The 20280-nt window shown below is 38.3% G+C and overlaps 1 protein-coding gene across 1 annotated transcript in view; it reads left to right on the plus strand.

The window, feature by feature from the left end:
- Positions 1-20280, plus strand: part of ARHGAP42 (Rho GTPase activating protein 42) — a 165922-nt gene that overhangs the window by 35900 nt on the left and 109742 nt on the right. Inside the window, exon 3 of the mRNA XM_065832144.2 lies at positions 18302-18363. Within this exon, the coding sequence (XP_065688216.1) occupies positions 18302-18363 (62 nt within the window). The remainder of the gene's footprint in view (positions 1-18301; positions 18364-20280) is intronic.

Here is a 20280-nt window from a genome sequence, read left to right on the forward strand (position 1 = left end):
CGAGCTTGTAGCGCTGCCTGGGGTTGTTGTGACCCAAGTGCAGGACCCGGCACTTGGCCTTGTTGAACTTCATACAACTGGCCTCAGCCCAACGATCCAGCTGGTCCAGATCCCTCTGTATGGCCTTCCTACCCTCCAGCAGATAAACACTCCCACCCAATTTGGTGTCATCTGCAAACGTACTGAGGCTGCACTCAATCCCTTCATCCAGATCATTGATAAAGAGATTAAACAGAACTGACCCCAGTACTGAGCCCTGGGGAGCACCGCTTGTGACTGACCGCCAACTGGATTTGGCTTTGTTCGCCACGAACTCTTTGGGCCAGGCCTTCCAGCCAGTCTCCTCTGACTTCAATATTTCTCTTTTCCTGACTGAGTCACTAATAACTGGGCAGAAGCTCTGAGCTACTTGCTTTCCATAGCAAGGTTTTCTTATCCTCACCTGACAACATTGTGATAGGTAGGGAACTGTCATCAAAGATGGTTGGTATTTGGTCATTGTCTTCCACTAATCTGTAGCAGGGGCGCAGGAGGGGAAGTTTAATTTTATTGACGTATAAAAGTAAGGGAGAGAAAGAAAAGTAAGGGAGAGTGGCTTCTACTCTGATATAAAACTACGTACATTCTTCAGATGTATCCAGCTTGGAAAGAGACAAAAAATGAGCGGTGTGCATGTGCTCTTTGCCGTTCTACATATTATTTCTTGGCTGTTAAAGTTAACTTGTACATATTTTATGCATCTGAACTAAATATACAGTATCTCAGTTTTATGTCTTAGAATTGATCAATAACTTTTAAAGACATAAGGTTTTGCATTTAAAAATGAAGTGCCTGAGGACAAAGACAGCTTTCCTTTTACCTGTAGCTCAAATGTAGCAAAGAAAAGACATTTTATTGTTTAGACATTAAACAGGCATTTACAACTAGGAAAAAAACAGAGTTCTTGAAGCTTGACAGCTGATTTATTTCACTTGGAGCTTCAAAGAAGGGATTTCTAGCTTCTAAAGCGCTCACTGCCTGATGGATTGTCGTGTACATCAAAGAAGCTTATAAGAGTAAAAGGTAAACTGACAGGAATCAAATTCAAGTCTAACAGAGCTTGGATGATACTGTGTGCTTTTATAGAGTAAGGCTCAATTTTTGATCTCCCTAGAGCAGTGACCTAGAATTTGTCCATATCTTTAACATGTCCCAACAAAGCTAGATCTTTGCTTATCATCAAAGACAGCTTTGTGTGGATGAATCCTGCTCTGTGCCTCCTTCTTCCTTCACCTCCTTTTTTTAAGAGTATCTACAGCAGTGCAAGCCATTGGAAGTTTTACTTCAGTCTGCAGTGCTATTCTGACTTGATAAGTTTTGTACAAAACCACTGTATGCATAGGCGGACTGCATTCTCAAGATTTTAAAAGACATCTGTATTTCAGGCTTAGCATTGGAAATCTACTCTAATCCACCTTAGCACTGGAAATTCACCCACTGAAAAAGGCTTTTTCTGTCAAGATGTGATTATTTCTGTTAAAAAAACTTTTCAACTATTTTCAAAGTTGAAATATAAGTGATTTTTTTTTTTTTCTTACCAGTAATAAGTATTTGGAACTGAGTTGATAGCTCCATGAACTTATTTTTGAGACAATACTAGTGCTGAAGGTCCCTGTTCAGTAACTCAGTGCAACCTAGTTTTTGTTTGCTTTTGCTGCCAACCTGAGTTCTAATAATAGCATGCAGTTTGCATTTCCTATAACCTGTGCCTTTTTAGACACTCTCTTTATACAATTAATCTATTCCAATAAGTTTATTACACGTCATACATGAGAAGTAGTTTTAGTTCAGCTCCATGACACACTCAGTACAAACAGAGTTATGATGGATGGTGTTCTTCATATTTGTTTTAATCCATCTGTTATTTAATCCAGTCATTTATTTGTTTTTTGGTTTTTTTTTGTTTTCTTTTAATTCTTGTCTTTGACTTCTAATTTTTATGATTGCTTACTTTTTATTTACAAATGTTTAATTCTTCCATAGAAGTAGTGACAAAAAAAATCTACGTGTCTTTTAGTGGCTGTGTAATCTTGCCGTGTTTTTGCAAGTTACCCAGATTACCTACATAGCCATTTTCAGCTCTAACATGCCCAGTTTAGAGCCAGACATTTTGTGCATGAATTGTAAGCTGTTCTCCTGACTTTCTTGAATAAGCAGATGGGCTTCTTCAAATTACCTACAACTTCGTTTTTCTTAAACTGTGAACATCAAAGGATTTGTGCTATAAAAAGCTTTATCAGATATTTGCCTGCAATTTTGGTTTGGGAAGTAGTGCTCCCCAGCTTTACTGACTTTTAAACCTTAAAAAATAAACAGCTAGCAACAATTGCCAGTGTTGTTTCTTCCTCTGTTTTGAAATGCATGTGGCAGCATGTGATCCGCAGCAGTGCAAGGACCATGATATTGGATAGGGCCATACTAATAGATAGTAGTACATGGGTATTAGCTCCAGTTGCATGTGATTCAGCCAAGCTGTAATTTTTTAATGTCATTTAAAAGTTATGCAGACAGTGATGTCTTTAAAGTAAAAATAACACAATGAATGACAGTGAATCAGTAATACTAAAAAGGCTTAGTAATGCAGACTTGATGTAAGTCACCCTTACTCGGAGAAGAGGGTGTTGCTTCCCCCCACTGTACTATCAGCTGTGCTTTCCTCAGTCTGAAATATTAATAGCCAAGACTTGACAACATTTTACATTCACTCTTTTAGACGTATCACCCTGTGCACAGTTACGCTCAGCTTCCTTTGCAATTAACATTTTGTACAAAGATTAAATACTTTGAATTCACAGTGAATAAATGTAAAGGAGGTCAGTGATTTGTCATACCCAGTAGGAGTTTTGTGCAAAACAGATGCATGATTTTTGTGTTTCAAAACTGATAGGTAACATAGAATGTTACACAGACACTATAGGTGCAAAAGCTGTGTTTTTAATGAACATGTGTCATTTTCCTCAGTATAGACTGTGCCAACATAAACTTTGCAAGGAGAAGGTTGCCCAGCTCCTCCTTCCGTACTATTTCCCAGCTTGTGTCACCTGATTCCTTCCACAGGAATCTCCCTGTTTTTATTCTCTTTTGTTTGTGTTATCTGGATTGTGGCTGATACAGATGAAAATAATAAACATTATTATTTAAATCAGTGGCATTCTGTCCTGTTCCTTAAAGAAGTTCTTCTCTGTTCTGTGTTAGGCTAATTATAGATCAGGGTGATTTAATATCAGCAGTGTAAGACCATATTCTTCAGAATTAAAAGAAACCAAGACCAATAAATACATTCTGATATTCTAGCATTTTACTTTAGTATCTGTTTTTAATTACTGTGTGCTATTTAGGAAAAAACACTGAAAGGAATGTGTATTTCAGTCTGTCTCTGCTGGTTTTGAATTTTATTTTTCTTTTTCTCCCTGAAGAGAATTATATTATGACAGATGTTTCAGGTAGCATCAGATGTTCGATTTAGGAGTGTAGTAGGATTATGATGATCTATGAAATCATTAATTAAACCACAAGAAATAGGTCAGAAGTTCTAAACTGTGCTATCTTTCCTTGTGGGGACTGAATTCTGCTCTTGCTGCTAGCAGTTGTGGCTCATGTGATCTTTGACTCACAGCTCAAGTCATTAATGGGATTATTAAAATTGCTAGCAACTAACCATCTACAGAACTGTTAACTCATACCAGGCAATTATGTTGTATACAGCAGTGACGTTCAAGTTGAACTTTGAAAAGTCAGCTAAAAGGTACTAGGGAGAAATAGTTGGGTTTTTTTAAACAAAACAAAAATAAACAAACAAAAAAACCAAACACACCCCAAAAACCACACAAAAACAACCCCAAACAAGCAATCCCCAAAAAAACAAAACAAAAATCCCCAACAATAACAACAAGAAAAAGCACCACCACCAACAAGAAAACCTCTAATAGTAGTTGTTAGAGTCCACTGCTGTGATCTGAAGGCTCTCTTGTTTGAGTTAAGCAGTGATGCCAGAAGCTGAGTTGTCTTTTTCACTTGTACCGGCCATCCACACACACAATGCTTTTGATTTGGCAGCTTCTCTGACCTCTTACAGAGCCCGTCAGAGGATGAGCATCCCCTCCGTCAAAGCAGCAAATAGTTCTGTCTTGGGAAATAAAACTACACAAATAAGAGAAATAAAATCAAAGTTTTGCTCCATCCATCTCTTAAAAAAATGTAAAAGGTTAATTGGCATTAGGAAGTGCCAAATTCCACTTTTTTTTTTTTTTTTTAATGGTGCAAACTGTGTGTGCAATGCTCTGTTAAAATGAAGAGAATTTATAGGAGCCTAAAGTGCATGGAGGTGAATCTTGACATGTCAGTCTGTGGACATGCAGTCTCTAAGGCAGGAGACTCTCCTTGGGAGCCGCGTGGAGGCTAATCAGGAACCTCAGAAGGTGCCTGTCAGGCCAGTTGCGATTTCAAGCCACTGTATATCTGTTGTTTGTGGTGTGCAATGGCTTCTTGAGTTGCCTGCCTGTTTAGGAATTATTTATTAAATGCCATTGAGCCACCTATGGTCTGAATCACTTGGATATCTTACAGGTCATCCCCTTAATCACTTGAGGTTAGCTTTGATGTTCAATGAAGTTCTTTCTAGGGTTAATATTCTACCTGTTTTGCACTGAATTCCCATTCATAACCAGGTTTCTGAGTGCAATTACCGAATACCAATTAAGTCTAAAATGAATTCCAGTGGTTCAGGTCTATGACTGCCTTATCCAAGCCAAGGAAAGAGGAGGATCTTGCCACCGCCTTGAGAGTAGAATTCCGGGGGTGGATTTTTTTAGCATAGGCATCATCACAATAACTTTTATAGTGCTTGAGTTTGTTGAACTTGTGGAACATAGTAGAGACCAGGATATTTACAAAAGGCTTCTTTTTTTTTGAAGATGGGTGGAGAAGGGTTGAGTCCTGAATTAACACAGAAAGCTGTTTGCAACTGAGAGTGAATTTGCATACAAAGATTGTATGCTGTTTTTTTCCACAGTAATTAACCTGCCTAGATTTGCCAGCTCTTTTTCCTCCAGTTGGAAGAATGGATTTTAAGATTAACTTTTCAGATGACCTTCAAAGCAACTTTGCCTTAGCTCCTTACAAGACCTGAATCACAGGACACAGTTCTTAGGTACTCCTATTGGACTATTTTTATCGACAAAAGTTAAATAGTAACAAATTATGGGAGGAACTCAGCACTATCAGGGTGTGAACTGCCTGAACTATTTGTTTAGAATTTGTTAAATCTGTTCCTAGCATTATTTTTTTGATCCCTGTTGCATATTTAAACAAATGCCACCTGTTTCTGGGGTGCTATTGTTTCTTAACTCCAAGAAATGAGTAATTTTATGCTAGTCTAAGTATCCTATAGAGGCTTCAAAACAGCATCTGCACCAGGCAGTGAAGTTTGGCATTCTGTTGGTCCAGCCCAGAGCTCTTGTCCTTGCTGTGGAAGGTCAAATGAGGCTGACAAAGCAGGAAATAAAACAATGTTACAATCATCTGTGAAGGAGGAAAAGGAAAATCAGATCAACAACACAGGCCTTGTTCTTTCTTCTTCTCCAATATACATATCAGGAGGTTATTAGAATTTGTGTGTTCCATTCCCTGCTACCTTAAGGTGTGTATTCAAATGAAAGAAAAAAATAGGTTGAGGTGGCTGATGCAGTTACTGCGCTTCCTGTCTGTCCTACACTTCTTCTGTGGCAGGAGTAGCTGGATCTGAAGTAGATGATCTCCTGAGTCGCTGCTGTTTACATCCTGCTCCACTACTGGAATTTAAAATTCATGCTAGTTCATTTTATTCTATTGGACTGCAAGCTTGCGGTGTCTCAGACTTTGCTCCACTTGCCTTGGAGCTCATGCTGTTTACAGAAGGAGCTCGAGGCAGGCAGTGGGCAACAATTGCTTTGGTTGTCCTGGTGCTTTCTGCTGAGGAGATTAAAGGAATCAACATCTGACCTGAACAGCTGAGTAGGCAAGTAGACAGGTCCGTGCCACTCGCCGATCAAGATGAAGTATCTGTTGTGTCCCTCATTAATAGTTTGATCTTCTGGACTCTGGTAGACGCATTCTAGCTTATTTTTCTTATTCCATGAGGAGATGCCTTCAATGTACGTCTTCTCCCCTCCTTCATTGCTTAGCTTTGGTATTTCTAGAGTTGGGCATCCCAGTGGAAGTATGAATGTCTGTGAGGAGACAGGTCGAGGACTGGAGAATTGCCTTACAGAGCTGGTCTGAAAATAACTGGCACTCGTTTTCAAAAACAGATAGTGGTTTGATCAACTCGGCTTTGAGAGATATTAATTTTCAGGTTTGAGCAAATAAGATGAAGAAGGATTTGTGCTTTCTGAAATCAAGATCTTTAGTAGAGATTAGAGTTTTAAGCCCAGGAAGTCCTTGATCCCTTTCTAGACCTAAATTCAACAAAGCTATTATGGCAAATGGAACACTTGTTGAAGTATTTGGTGATATTTTTCCTAATTAGAGTGTTTCACCATTCAAGTAATAAACGTGCTGAACTTTACAAAACAGAAAAACACTATTAATGATTCTCAGCTGCATTCTGAATACATTGCTTTTCCTTTTACCTCCCCAGTTTCAGCACCCACAAAGAACCACACACAAATAAGGTTTGTGCAGCTGGAAAGATTGAAATATCATTTTTTTTCCCCTCCTTTAAAGTATGGATGTGCCTCTGAAGAATCAGGGATCAGCAAGCCTGAATTATAGTCATAATGACTTCTAACTCCTGTGTTTGTGGAATGCTAGGATTGAATATTACTTTTGCGGCTTACTAAGTTGTTTGTTGCCTAGTGATTATTTCCTGCATGAGCATGAAATAGCAATTGTTTTCTTAGAATGAAAGATTTGGGTTCATAGTCAATTTATATCACAATTCTTTCTAGTGAGGTTGGGGTGGGAGGGCAGAGGAAAGCAGGAGAGGATGGAAAGAGTCTCTGATTTAAGATGAATCCACATTTGATCTTAGCTATATCTCAATATTTCGTATTTTTTAAAGCTATTCTTCTGACAAGCTGTGGATACCAGTCAACTCTGGAGAAGTGTGATCTGTTCTAGTTAATGGTTAATTTATTTAAGGTAAAGATTAATTGGATTATACGGACTCTTACAGTGTAGGAAGTTATGCTAACCCACTGTTAAGTTTCGGTGGGTGCCAGTTCAAGCTGCTGGGGTTTCAAATTAGGTCTCCTGAAGCACTTTAAGATCACTTCATACCTGCTGGGCAAAAGATAATGTGCTGAACATTGTTCCCCACCCCCTGCTGAGCTGTGCAGCTGTGGGGCTCAGCCCCAGGGCTGCTCTGTGTGTACCTCCATCAGGTGAAACAGAGGCTGGTTTCTCTTTGACAGATAATGAAAATGTTAAACCTGACTTCCTAGCGGCATGGAGATGCAGCACTTTTTAATAACCACTTTTTAAAACCGTTCCTTTTATTCTGTGAGAACATGGTGAATACAGATTTATTGTGGCTAGTCCTGGAAGCCTCCACTCCTACACAGAAGAGTAGAAGGAAGAGGAGAGACAAGAAAAGTGATTTACTAATTTGTGGAAGGGTTTTGATACAGTGCTCTGTGAGAGCAAGTGGCTGCCTGGGACATCCATTCATCCCATGTTCCAAACAAAATGGAAGAAATCGCTTAGATGATTTAAAATGTTTCTGTTGTCACTTCAGGATGCCACATTTGGGAGAGATGTGATAAAGTAATATAGTCTAGAGTAGGCTTTTTCTAGCACAGCTCTGCTGGTGTTGTATTCCGAAAATGGTTATATTGAAGAATTCATGCTGCAGAAGATGAATTTCCAAATAGAATGATATATTTTGAAAATACTTGCTACTTTTGAAATCAAAGTAGAACATTAACATGGGGTATATATTGCAGCTGTTTTTTTAATAAAGTGTTTCAAGTGTGGTGGTGGTATTTGAATAATTGTTTGGTGTGGGCTTGTTTTGATTTTGTTGTTACTAACATACTGTGGGATAGGCAGCCATTAGAAACTTTAAAGATATTTCAAGACTCTAAGAAACATTTTGCCCTTGTTTGATCCATTTGAAATATTCTACTTGTATTTGCTTTGTGAGGTTGTGTCTGAGTAGGGAATGGCAATTTACTGGTATTAAGTCAAGTAATGAGATTTATTTAAATTGTGTAACATTGTGTGTCTTAAGGTTATCTCTCCAAGTATTGTGTTCGACAAGTACTGACAGTGGATCTGGAAATTGTAGATAACCTGGCTTTCTTGCAAGTCGTCTTAGTTTGTATATAAACGTGTAGCTTTTTTGTAGACTATGGTTGAAAAGGAGTGGAGTGGAAAGTGTAAATGTCTTGGCTCAAAGCATTGTTTTAATTTTTGGAGAAGGCTTATATTTGTTTAAATATTTGTGACACAATAGCTACTTTTTATAGCAAAGAATTCTTGACTATGATACTGTTTGTAACTGGATTTACTTAGGCAGACAAAGGTTTGTTTCAATAAAATTCTAGAGCGGGGAAAAGGATTTTTACTCCCCATAGCAGCCCTACATTTTATGTTTTACACATGTTTAGGAAAAAAACCTTCATAAAAAACATGCTATATTTGCTTATTAAGTTTTGCAAGATGAAAATACTTTTAAGTTAAAATTCCAGTTGCCTAATATGGTATGTACATGTTATACTGTACTTACAAACGCATCTCGCGAAGCTTTGGGCTTTGGTGAGGCTTAGGTCTGATGTGGCTCGGCTGTCAGTCCGCTCCGCGAGGCACACGAGTGGTGCTCAGCCAGGGGGTTCCATCCCTGCCGGGGACCTTGCTGCCCTTCCTGCTGGTCTGTCTGGCCTTGCTGCTGTGACGAGACCCAGAAGACTGGTCTGGAGAAATGCTTGTTCCCAGGAAATGACCAGTTTTTGAACAGCTTCTTGGGGAACATTCCCTAAAAAACATACAGGGGTTAAATGCCACGGCCAGAGAGACTGATACTGAGTCTGTGATAGTGTCACTGCTGGTTTTGTCTTTGTGGGGAATTTGGAGTGCTTATTGTGATCTCTCTGTCCTAACACTGCAAAGAACCAATAAGCTCCAAATTACGGTGTAGAGGACAAAATACCAGTACAGTTCCTGTGAGTTTACAGTGCTTTAATCAAATGAAGCAGAGAAATTCCTTGGGTTTCGTTTGTTTAAGTTATATGTATTTAAGTAACTGTGCTCTGATAAAGTTGTCTGCTTGCCAGTATATAATGGAAGATATGATGGTATTTGGAGAATAATAGATAGTCCTTGAAGCATAAATTTGGGCATAAAAGTCTTAATTTTGTCATTTTTCTTGCTTCCTCATTTGTGTAATTTATTTCAAGAAGTTTTAAACCAGACATCTTTAATATCCGTGTCTCTTTGTCTTTTATAATATTTTTCCTTCCTGATGTATGATGGATTTGTTTGACAAATTTCGATTTAGTTTTGTAAGATAGTACACTCATTTTCAAGAGTTGAGAAATATTGGCAAAAAACCTTTCCCTACAGTTCAAGGTGGGAATCGCCACAGGAAACAAAATTACCACTCTGAATTGTGCTCCTTGGGAGGATCTTAACTCTTACAGCAATAGTTACTATTTATTTTTCTTATGGGCATGTCTGTGTTAGGTCAGGATAAACTATCCTTCAAATTGAATGGATTTTTTTTTCAATTTTTAGTTAATCAGAGTTGAAAGTTTGAAGTTTAGATTAGGTAGAAATTGCTTCAAAATCTGAAAGGTCATGGTGCTAATTCATTGGATTAAGCCTTTGCAGAGTTTACTTAGCAGATTAATTATAGAGCAGATATTAAGAATGTTCATATATTGAGTCCAAAATTGCTTCAATTAGTCTGGTCTGTCCTGATTCTATCACAAGAGCAGTACAGACCAGAGTTGCCTCTACCTTCGTGTACCTTCCCATGCTGGAATTCTTAAAGGATATTTGTGGTTTTTTGGGCTGCGAATTTAAACCGCTGTCTGCTGGCAGAATTTGCCTTCAATTTGAGAGTGTCTGGCCGGGTATTTCCATGTAATTTTAAAACTTCTTGCATCTTTGCTTCAGCCTGTATCTTTTACTATCAGAAGTATATTTCATTGTATTATAGGAAGGTACAAATAGGTTTTTGGTTGGTTTTTTTTTTCTTTTGGAGGTTGTGGTAAATGTAAACACAGACTGAAGGAATGCCTGAGATCCTTATTACAGATCCATAAAATCTGATACCCAGATTAGCAAAATAAGAGAAACCAAATGGAGGATAAGGCAGCTCATCCAATAATAATTTTCCAAATCTAAAAAGAGACTGAAATCCCATGAAGAGATGAACCATTATTTTACTATTCTAACTTCTTTTTCCACAGTGGAATCTTCTAATGTAATTTATCTTTTGACACCAATACTCAGCTCAAAGTGCATCTGACATGCCGCTATTTTACAAACTGGAATTTACATAAATACCTAAGCAATATAACCCTAAACCTTAACAAAACGAAGTAGTTTCCTATAATTTCTTGGGAATGAAACCCAGAGGAGAACTAAATTGGTAAGAAAATCAACAGTTTCAAGTTCTGCACCCCTCTTCCCTTCTTCTGTTTTCTCTTATGCTTTCCCAGTAAATATCACTTCTGGTACTGAGCTCAGTCTTCTGAAATAAGTTTTTCTAAAATGTTACCACTTGGAAAGTGGGGGAAACAAACCCAGGGTGGAAGTGGCAACGGAAATAGCAGCAGCCAGTGAAATGTGACAACCTGAGTGAAAATTGAGAAGATTTAGCAGATGTGTACTTGTCCAAATACAACTTTTCTGAAAATCTGTTTAATAAATATAATACTGTTTTCTGTAGGAATATGTGGCTGTTGTATTATACTACTATTTCTTAAATTATATTGCAGTGATACTGAGGCCTAGTCAGCATTGGTTATGAAATATTTATAAATTGCACAAATTATTCTTTCAGTTTGCAGACTAAGGCACTGATCTAGCAGCTTGTTCCCTTTGGGCTAAACTGTAATTCCATTTGAAGCTGTAGATAATTGTACACTTCTAATGTATTATGGGCCTTATTCGGTAGGAAAAAAAAAAAAAAAGGAAGAAAAAGAATTGCTAACAAATCAGTCCAGGTTGTGACAGTGGTAAAGGAAATCTGTGTTGTATAAGGTAAGGCTTTATTTAAATCACAGCCAACATATTGAAAGATGAGAAGAATGGGAGGCTTTATTTCAAGACAGTCCTCTTGGGTTTACATTTTGACATGTTGAACACTTGCCATAGTGGTGACATTTTGAGACATCCTCTTTAGTTACCTTTAGAAACACACTATGGATCCTATATGGCTTTTAACATCCACAATTCTTGTTAGGGAGAAAGTTGATTATTATCGCACTTATAGCAGCCTGTCAGAGTTAATCTGAAATCTGTGATTTTTCTGTCTGATCAGGAAAACCATCTGTTGCTCTTCTTGTTTTACTTTTTTATTTTCCCTGCCCTTTTTCAATATAGCTTAAAGCCACAGGAAGGAGGATGGACATTTTATTTGATGTTGTGGGTTTTTTTAAAGCTGCTTGAAGTAGCGTGGCTGCAACTAATGCTAGTCACTAAAAGCTCTGGAAGTACATCTGTGAATTAGTAACCATTTAATAATATATTTACTTTCATTTTAGAACTGTAAAAGAAAGTCTTTTCCCCCAGCACTTCCAGCACTCATGGATCTTAGGTTTATTCTGCTTCATCACTGAAGTCTAGTAAACAAATATTAATCCTTAGGAAATTTCCTTATGGGACTTAGGTCCACCTTGAACTCTTGACTTTGTAATGTAATACTTACTGGCAAAAACTCCCTTGCAGGCTTTAGTTGAAGTTGGTACTCAAGCATGAATAGGGAGCCTGCTGTAGCACGTCCATGTGAGGTGTGGTGAGGTTGGAGAGAGGACGTTCTTGACTGACCTGTCTGCCCAAGCGTGTCGGGAGCACCGTGCAGCACAGTCCTGGTGCTTCCCCAGTCACGTCAGCAAGATGTAAGGAAATCTCTGACAGGCTTGGATGTTTTTGGCTCTTGGACAGCAAGATGTCTGAAGAACAAATTGTGTGTTTCTGTATGTGTATTTTTTCTGTGCTGGCATTCATATATCTGAAGATAGTGGTGATATATGCTTAGAATACTATAAAATGGTGTTTAGTGTACTTTAGAGTATTTAAAAATTGCCTCTGCATTGATGAAGACTATATGTGCAAGTATAAGTTAAACCAATAGTCCATTTCACAAAAAAAAAAAAATATTCTGTGTTCCACAGTAACTTTCCATTCTATCTTGGGTTAAACATTACCTTCCAAACTTGGCTTTGTCTTTCAGTTCAGTATTGGTCATACATAACTACCTTTAGGTAGTTGCTTTCCTTTACTCATTAAATACAGATGGCATCATAGCTATTGTATTTAACCTTTAGCAGTGCAGTGTAACACTGTACTCTTTAGTATTAAGCTAATTATTGAGGAGATTCAATGTTGTCTGGAAGTATGTTTTTTAAGGTGATACGTTCTTTACAAAAGTATATAACAAAAACTTCATAAAGTTTACTAAGTACATGTTTGTTGGTGTGTGTTTGGTTTTTTCCCCAGGATCCATGGGGTTGATTTTACTGCATTAAACCAGAATTCTAGATAATAAATGAAGTATTTTTTTAATAATACATTCTGCCAATTCAGATAAATAAATTTGTATCCTTTTTGATTTCTCATTCATTCACTTCGTCCTACACTAAGCTTTAGTTCTTTTTTGATCATGCAGATGTTGCCGTTTGTGGAGCTGTGCTGTATGTTTTAAGTGATAGGGATTTAAAAATGAATGAAAGACATGCATCTTTTGGGAAAAAAGGACATTGTTGATCTATACCATTAAGGTTTAAGCTGTTGGTACTGTTAGTTTGCTTCCTTGTGAAGCAAATTAATTAAAAGACTTTTCATTAAAAAAAAAAAAAAAAAAAAGAGGGTGTTGGGATGTTGTGGGGTTTTGTTGTTGTTTGTTTGTTTGTTGGGGGGGGGGGCGGGTTGTTGGTTTGGATGGTTTAGTTTGTTTTTTTAATAAAGTAATGGGAGCCATTTATCTTGAATGAGGGAACTTTGCAGCAAGTTATTGCTGGGTTGGGAACGCTCCAGAGGAAACAGCTGGCGACCTGTTTTAATTGTGATGACTGAGACCGCAAATGTACAGATGGGTACATATACAATTGTTTTTACTTGTTGGGCGTTGCTTTTCACAAGCATTACTTCCATCATGATGCCAAGTGTAACTTACAAGTCCTTTGAATAGCCCTTAAATAAAAAGCAGACTGTAAAACTGGATTTTGTAAACTAGTATCCCCTAATGACATAGAATAATGTATTAAGGCAGCACTTTGTTTTACTTAAAATGACCCACCAATAACAACTTGAAAATAATTTAAAATACTTTCGTATTTCATGTGTTACGTTACATATTGTACTTTATGTTATTGGTATGTTTTCAGAATGTATTTATCAGCACATTCCCACGACATTTCCTCTTGTGAAATAGTTGACTCTTCCTCCCCCCTTCCCCTTTTGTATTTACAAAGTTCATTTTAATGCTTCTATTCTGATTTTAAAAGGAGGGATCCCGGTTGTGGAGGGGAGCGATGCCCCTGCCCAGCTCCCCGGGGTGTCCGGTGGCCATGGGGTGACCTGTCCTGGGTAGGCCTGAGGCCCCATGGGGAGCTCTGGGCTGGGATCCCTCCATGTGTCCTGGGGAGGGCTGTGCCCCATGGGGAACTCTGGGCTGGGGATCCCCCCATCTGCCCAGCCCCGTCCCCAGGTGAGGCAGAGCTGTCCTGTCTGCAGCCAGAGGGGCTGTGGGAAGAGAGGGGAGGAAGAGAGAAAGTTGTGCGCTGGGCAGAGAGGAGCCAGGGCTGTCTTGCCTTCCCTTTCCCACCTCCCACTGCAGCTTAGAGTCATAGAATCATAGAATGTCCTCAGCTGGAAGGGACCCACAAGGTTCATCAAGTCCAGCTCCTGTCCCTGCATGTGACAACCTGACAGTTCACACCATGTGTCTGAGGGTGTTGTTCAGTCTCTTCTTGAACACTGTCAGGCTTGGGGCCGTGGCACGTCCCTGGGGAGCCTGTTCCAGTGCTCCAGCACCCTCTGGGTGAAGAACCTTTTCCTGATGTCCAACCTAAACCTCTCCTGGCACTAGGCTACATGGCATGGATAAAATTGCTGCTGTGTGCCACACAATTTTGGAGCTGTATCTCATTAATCCGAAGTGTGCAAGTAGCCAGCCTGAGTGCCGAGTTACCTGCGTGAGCATAGGCCATTTGTATGGTGTCAGGAAGGCTGATACAACCTGGCGGCTTTGGGCTGTGTGAATCAGAGAATGTCCTGAGTTGGAAGGGACCCACAAGGATCAAGTCCAGCTCCTATCCCTGCATATGACAACCCCACAGTTCACACCATGTGTCTGAGGGTGTTGTCCAGTCTCTTCTTGAACACTGTCAGGCTTGGGGCCGTGACACCTCCCTGGGGAGCCTGTTCCAGTGTCCACCAGCCTCTGGGCTTCCAGCACAGATGAAGTTCTCTGAGGACAGAGCCTGGCTTTAATGACATCAAACTGTATATGGGAAGAAGGATGTAATAACATGAAAGATTTGAAAGTACTGCAATATTCATTGCTACTGTAGGATAGCTGCCAGTAGTAAAGCCATTTTTGATGTTCTGTGGTGCCATTGCAAGGGCAGAAGAAGCAGTGGGGTCACCAGAGACATCCATGTTGCTGAGCTCTGTCTGCATACTGACCGTCCATCCTTCATCACGGTCTGAATTACACAATGCACATGTTCTCCCTGTGTACCTGAGCTGGGAAAGGATGCTTCATGGGTTTGTGGGCGTTGACCAGGGCAAAAAGGGTGGGTACTGATGTTGGGCAGCAAGCAACAGAAACAAAGTCAGTGTTGATGATGTGTCTCTAGGGTCGGGGCATGGTTTGTCTTAGTGCTGCTGAGACTGTAGATTCTGTGCTCTTACTGAAACTTTTACCTTTATAATCCCCCCAAAGGTGAGGCAATGGGGCAGACAAGATGGAAACAGCTTCTCGGTCTTTAGCCGAGCCACAGTATAGGGGGTATATTAATACCTTTATCCTAATGTTAAGCATTGAGGAAAATATCAATTTTCACACTTACAGAACATATTTTTATAGTTTTTTCTCTATCCTGGTCTTATTTAAATCCTAAGCAGAAGTTTTGACTCAGAAACTAAAAAACCCTCTGGTTCTGCCTTGAAATTAAGAAGGTGAATCAAAAGCTTCTCTTACTGTTTGTTTCTGTGTTGTCGTGGTTTTTGTTTTTTACTTCATCCTCACAGTTTCCAGTCATGCTTCTGCCCAGTTTCTTCTTCCTGCTGTTCTTCCTTCACTGTCTTTTTGCTCCTAAAACACTGAACGTTGCCTGACTGGAGAGGATTAGTTTTTTTCTTCGCAACTGTGTTGCTTTTACCTGCCTGTAACCTTCCCTTTCTATTTGATTTAGGTAAAGTCATGACTGTGTTTTGGGGCTGAGAACTGTTAGTATTTGGCTACTAAAAGGTGTGAAGTGTTAACTTTCTAACTGAAGATGATGAAGAAAAAAATTTCATGAACCTTTCTTGTTTTAAGAGCAGCTTGAATCAAGTGATCAGCATCTTAAGCGAAGAGCACCGTAAGGCTTAATGTGTGTAGGGAAAACTTAAATTTCAGTACGTTCTGGATCTGCTGTCTTACAAAGATGTAGTGCGTGGTATGATAACTTCTCTTTAAAATAGTTCTGTCATTGTGAGTGACTCTACAGTAAAAAGTGAAAAAAAGAAGGGGAATGAAGTTTTAACATGTGACTGCAGTAACACGTCATCTTGTGGTTAGAAACGACCAACTATTTCACTGAAATAATCTGGGAACAATTTGTCTTGCTGGCTTTACTAGAAAGTCAGCTGTTTTTCTGAAGTGCATTCTAATTCCCTGAATAGGTAATAAAATTGAAACAATATGTTTATCTAGTTTATTTGAAAAGATTAATTCTAATGGTGGGTAAAGAATCACTCTGTCACACGTGCAAGGGATGAACTGGCTTTGTCCTGTTTTCTACAGTCAAGGATATTTTCTTGTTAAATTTTGGCAGATATCAGTGTGAAAATAGGAAATAGTTTGGCCACGTGTGTTTGGCTCATTGTTTATTTAAGGTTTTTTAGGTTTTGTAATGGATACATAAATATTCTTGAATATAGCACTCAACAGATTTCTCCTCACTGACTTAACCAATCAGTTCATCATCAATTTCTTTACCTGGTTTTGACAGATGGGTTAATATGAGCTGACTGTAAGAGACTGAGTTAATGCAGTGGATAGTAAACTTTCTTGATCTCAAGATGTAACTCTGATAAAGGCTGAGATGGTAACTATCTGAAAGTCAGTAATTGAAAGGGTCAGCTAGTAACCCTGAGTCGAGGAGTTCAGAAGATTGTTTAGGAGGCCTAGAATTTATTTTACCTAAGAGATGACAAAATTTTCTGGTGTTTATCTTCTCAGGGAAAAATATTAAAGGAAAAAGGCTTTAGACCCAACTGGATGAACATTCAAATTACCAGGTGTATTTGGAGTAAACAAAGTGCTCATGAGTAATAATGGGGGAAAAAAGGATTTGTCAGCAAAGTATTACTTCGAGGTCAATTTATGCATGTGTTCCATTACAGTTGCGAAAAATAAACTATGTAAGGTCTTGCAGAAGAAATTGGAACAAATAGTGAACTGTTCTTCAGCTGTAAGAGGAGGGCAGGAAAAATGCAAGGATGACCTCTGCGATATCCAGATGGGATAAAGGAGAAAAGTAATTTGGGTATGGTCCAAAAATGAAGTAGCAATTTGCGAATGCTGACAAGACAGTTAAGACAAGTTAGATACTGGTTCCCTCTTAGAAGGTACTTTAATGTAACATCCTTTAGACACTGTACTTATTTTCTTAAATCTTTCAGGGAAATTGAGAGGAGATGAAGCCATATGTTTGGAGAGTGACACATTTTGTAAAAACACTTAAGAAGATGGAAAAATAGCTAAGAGGGCAAGAATTCTGTTATCATACCCTCAACGGGTTATGTGGGTTAACTGTGAAGACTTTTTAAAGCCTTTTATTTTGAGAAATTCTACAGGTTTTGTTTCCTTGTTTTCCTCTTTAAAAGGATATTTAGGTTGCCTCAAGTTTGTTTTGAGAGGCTGCGGGATTTGTGAATCTGCATTCTGAGATCAGAGCTTTAAACCGTCAAATTTAGCATCCTGTCATTGGCAGCAATTACTGCTAAGATGCATCAGGAGAAAGGAAAAATAGCTACTTGGCTCTATTTATTTAAATGGTTCTTCCCTGGCATTTTTGTCTGTTGAACTGCGGTGCTGAATTCTGAACAACCCATATGCCATTGAGAAAGTAAATGAAAAGACAGATCTTTCTAGAGAGATTTGCACCACTCACTTGCATGAGACAAAACCTTAAGAGTTTCTGGAATACTTTTCCCTTTCTTGCCCTCTTTTACGGGTTAATACTTTTATTATGTTTCTGTTGACATCTGCTGTAGCCCTTTGACTTGTATTTGAAGGCAGTTTTGAGCAAATACCTTCTCCCAGTTGTAACAGAACTCAAAGCTTGCTTATAAATCAGTCATCTGTTCTTGTCACCTGGGAGCTTGTCCTTGCAAGATACAAAGCCAAAGAGCTGCTAAACCTAAACAGTTGGTATAAGTATCAAATTTCCTCTGAAATGCTGACTTTCAAATTTTTACCTGAATATTTTCATAGTACTTGCAAATGCTCATTGCTGCGTTTTTAGAGGAGAAGCTCAGGATTTTTCTTTGCAGTTTCTTTCCACTCCTTGTCTCCTAAAGTAGATTTTCTGGCTGATTGTAGAATACTTTGGTTTGGGACTGATCTGTTCACATTTCAGGAAAATAAGTTTGCCATACTCCAGATTAAAAAAAAAAAATTTAAAAATATGTATAACTCCTAAGATTCAGGTTCTTTCCCTTTGCTTTTTGCCTGCTCCTGAGCTGCTGCTCACTTCAGTCTGTCCCTCATTTAATGACTACTGGTTTCAGGGAAGTACTTTGTAAGAACAGTATCTGTCACTACTACTTCAGTCCAGACAATGGACTCATCTGATCTTAAAATGTGATGTTGACCAGGTCATTCTTTTTGTTTTCGTTTTAGCCCAGTCACTGAAAGAGTTTGCTCGGCTCCTGATTGCTGTTGAAGAGGAGAGGAGACGACTGGTAAGTTTGCTGGCAATAATATGGTGCATTGAGCATATTTTGGTATAAAATTCTACTGTTTTCCTCTTCCTCCTGAAGTGCCGTTTTATTTTTTTTTAATTTGTGTAGTAGATGTAAAGTATTTCATAAGAATCACTTTTCATTCTGCAAAGGCAGGAATGTGTTAGCGCAGACTGCAGTAATTTTTAATGTAGTGTTGAGCCAAGTACTTTCGCATCAATTTAAAAACTGTTTTCTCACAACTGCTTCCCTACCCACCTCAAAATAACCTTTGAATGCTGCTGTACCTTCCCTTTCTCCCATCTTCTCTTATTAGTCACAAGGCACAGCACTAAACTGTAAAAAAAGAGCTTAAAGTAGAAATGTAGATTGGTATTTATATTTAATGAAGTTTCAGTGTTGTCCAGTGAATGTATACAGGTAATCCAATAATATAATAAATAAGTGGTAAGAAGAGAAACCAGATCAGTCACCTCTGAGAAGCTCTTGCAAAATACATTATAGATCAGACTTGTCAGGTTTGTCCTTCCTTATGGTGTTCTTATTCCCTTTGTTTCCATACTGTCGAATCCACAGTATTATTTCATTTATACTTCTATTCAGATGTAGCTTTGTTAAAGAAGTCTTAGGTATATTCTTGTACAAGTTTTTTTTTTTTTTAAATTCACATAAGAAATGAAACTGGTTTTTTTTCTTCCTTGTTAGTCAATCATGAATAAAGAAGAGAGGTAAGGATTAACCTCAGTAAGGGGATTTTTAAATATTGTGAAAGTTTAGCTCACTCAAATCCATCCAATGACTATTTTTATCCTTGTTTTCCTTTTTCTTGAGTACTTAGGGAGGGGAGGAAAGGGATTTTCTGACCCAGATTGGAGGGAATTTATTAATCCAGGAAGAGGCTTAAAGTTCTCTTATTCATAGGAGTAAATAAATACAGAATTGCTGTCCTCCCATTTCTGTTTACATAAATATTTTAAAGTGGCAAAATCATAGACATTTATATGACAGGATTGCGTAGTTAATATCACCTAAACCTGTAAAAGTGTAAAATATTTTGGTTCATGCTAAATATTTCTTCCTGGCCAGATGGAAGAGCGAGAATGTGATTGTTCAGTACGTACCACTTTAAAAGGCATTTGCGAGAACAGATTACTGAAACAGTGTTTCAAATGAACAGCTTTCCAATTTAGGTTAAAGATTATTGTGGACTGACTATTAGAAAAAGGCAAAACAATGAATAGGTGAAGGTTTTCTTTTTCAAACTGGTTAGTTTTTCATAATGTTTATATTTAAATTGCCTTTGTCTTTGTTTTTGTTTGGTTGGTTGTTTTTTTGTCAGATGAGTCACTCTTTTTCCATTTTAGAAGTTTCTGGCCTTTCTATAGTTTATGATTTGATCTTTCCATGTGACTTTTTACTTATATCTTGTAGGAAGGAATTGGAGCAGAAAAGGGGGAAACAAAAATTAGTGAAAAAAGACTATTCCGAGAGAAGGATATTTTTTGTTGTATTTCAGTATCATTTCAATGGAAATGCATGGATTATGTAGCTGAGCTGTTGGATCCAAATGAAGGGTGAGAGACTTGGTTGAGATTTTAGTCTCACAGAAAACTATTTTGCACATGGCTATAAGTTTAGTAGAATGTGATCATCAAATAAATACTATTTACCACTTGGTTTACAATTATGTGTGGAGAAGCTGCTCTTGATGGGAAATCATTTGCATCCAGCTCTTTGTGGAGTTTGAAACAGCCCCATTCTGTTTGTTCTTCAGATGAATGTTCATGCTGAGACCATCGAGGACACAGTTACCATGTTAGTGATATTTGAGTAAGAAAATTTAGCAAACTTAGAATTTCTCTGGTTTTAAACACTTTAATCTGCCTGTTGGTGGAATTTATTTAATTATTATTGGAA

This window comes from Patagioenas fasciata, chromosome 1 (genome assembly GCF_037038585.1).
Source record: "Patagioenas fasciata isolate bPatFas1 chromosome 1, bPatFas1.hap1, whole genome shotgun sequence".
Classification (NCBI taxonomy): Eukaryota; Metazoa; Chordata; class Aves; order Columbiformes; family Columbidae; genus Patagioenas; species Patagioenas fasciata.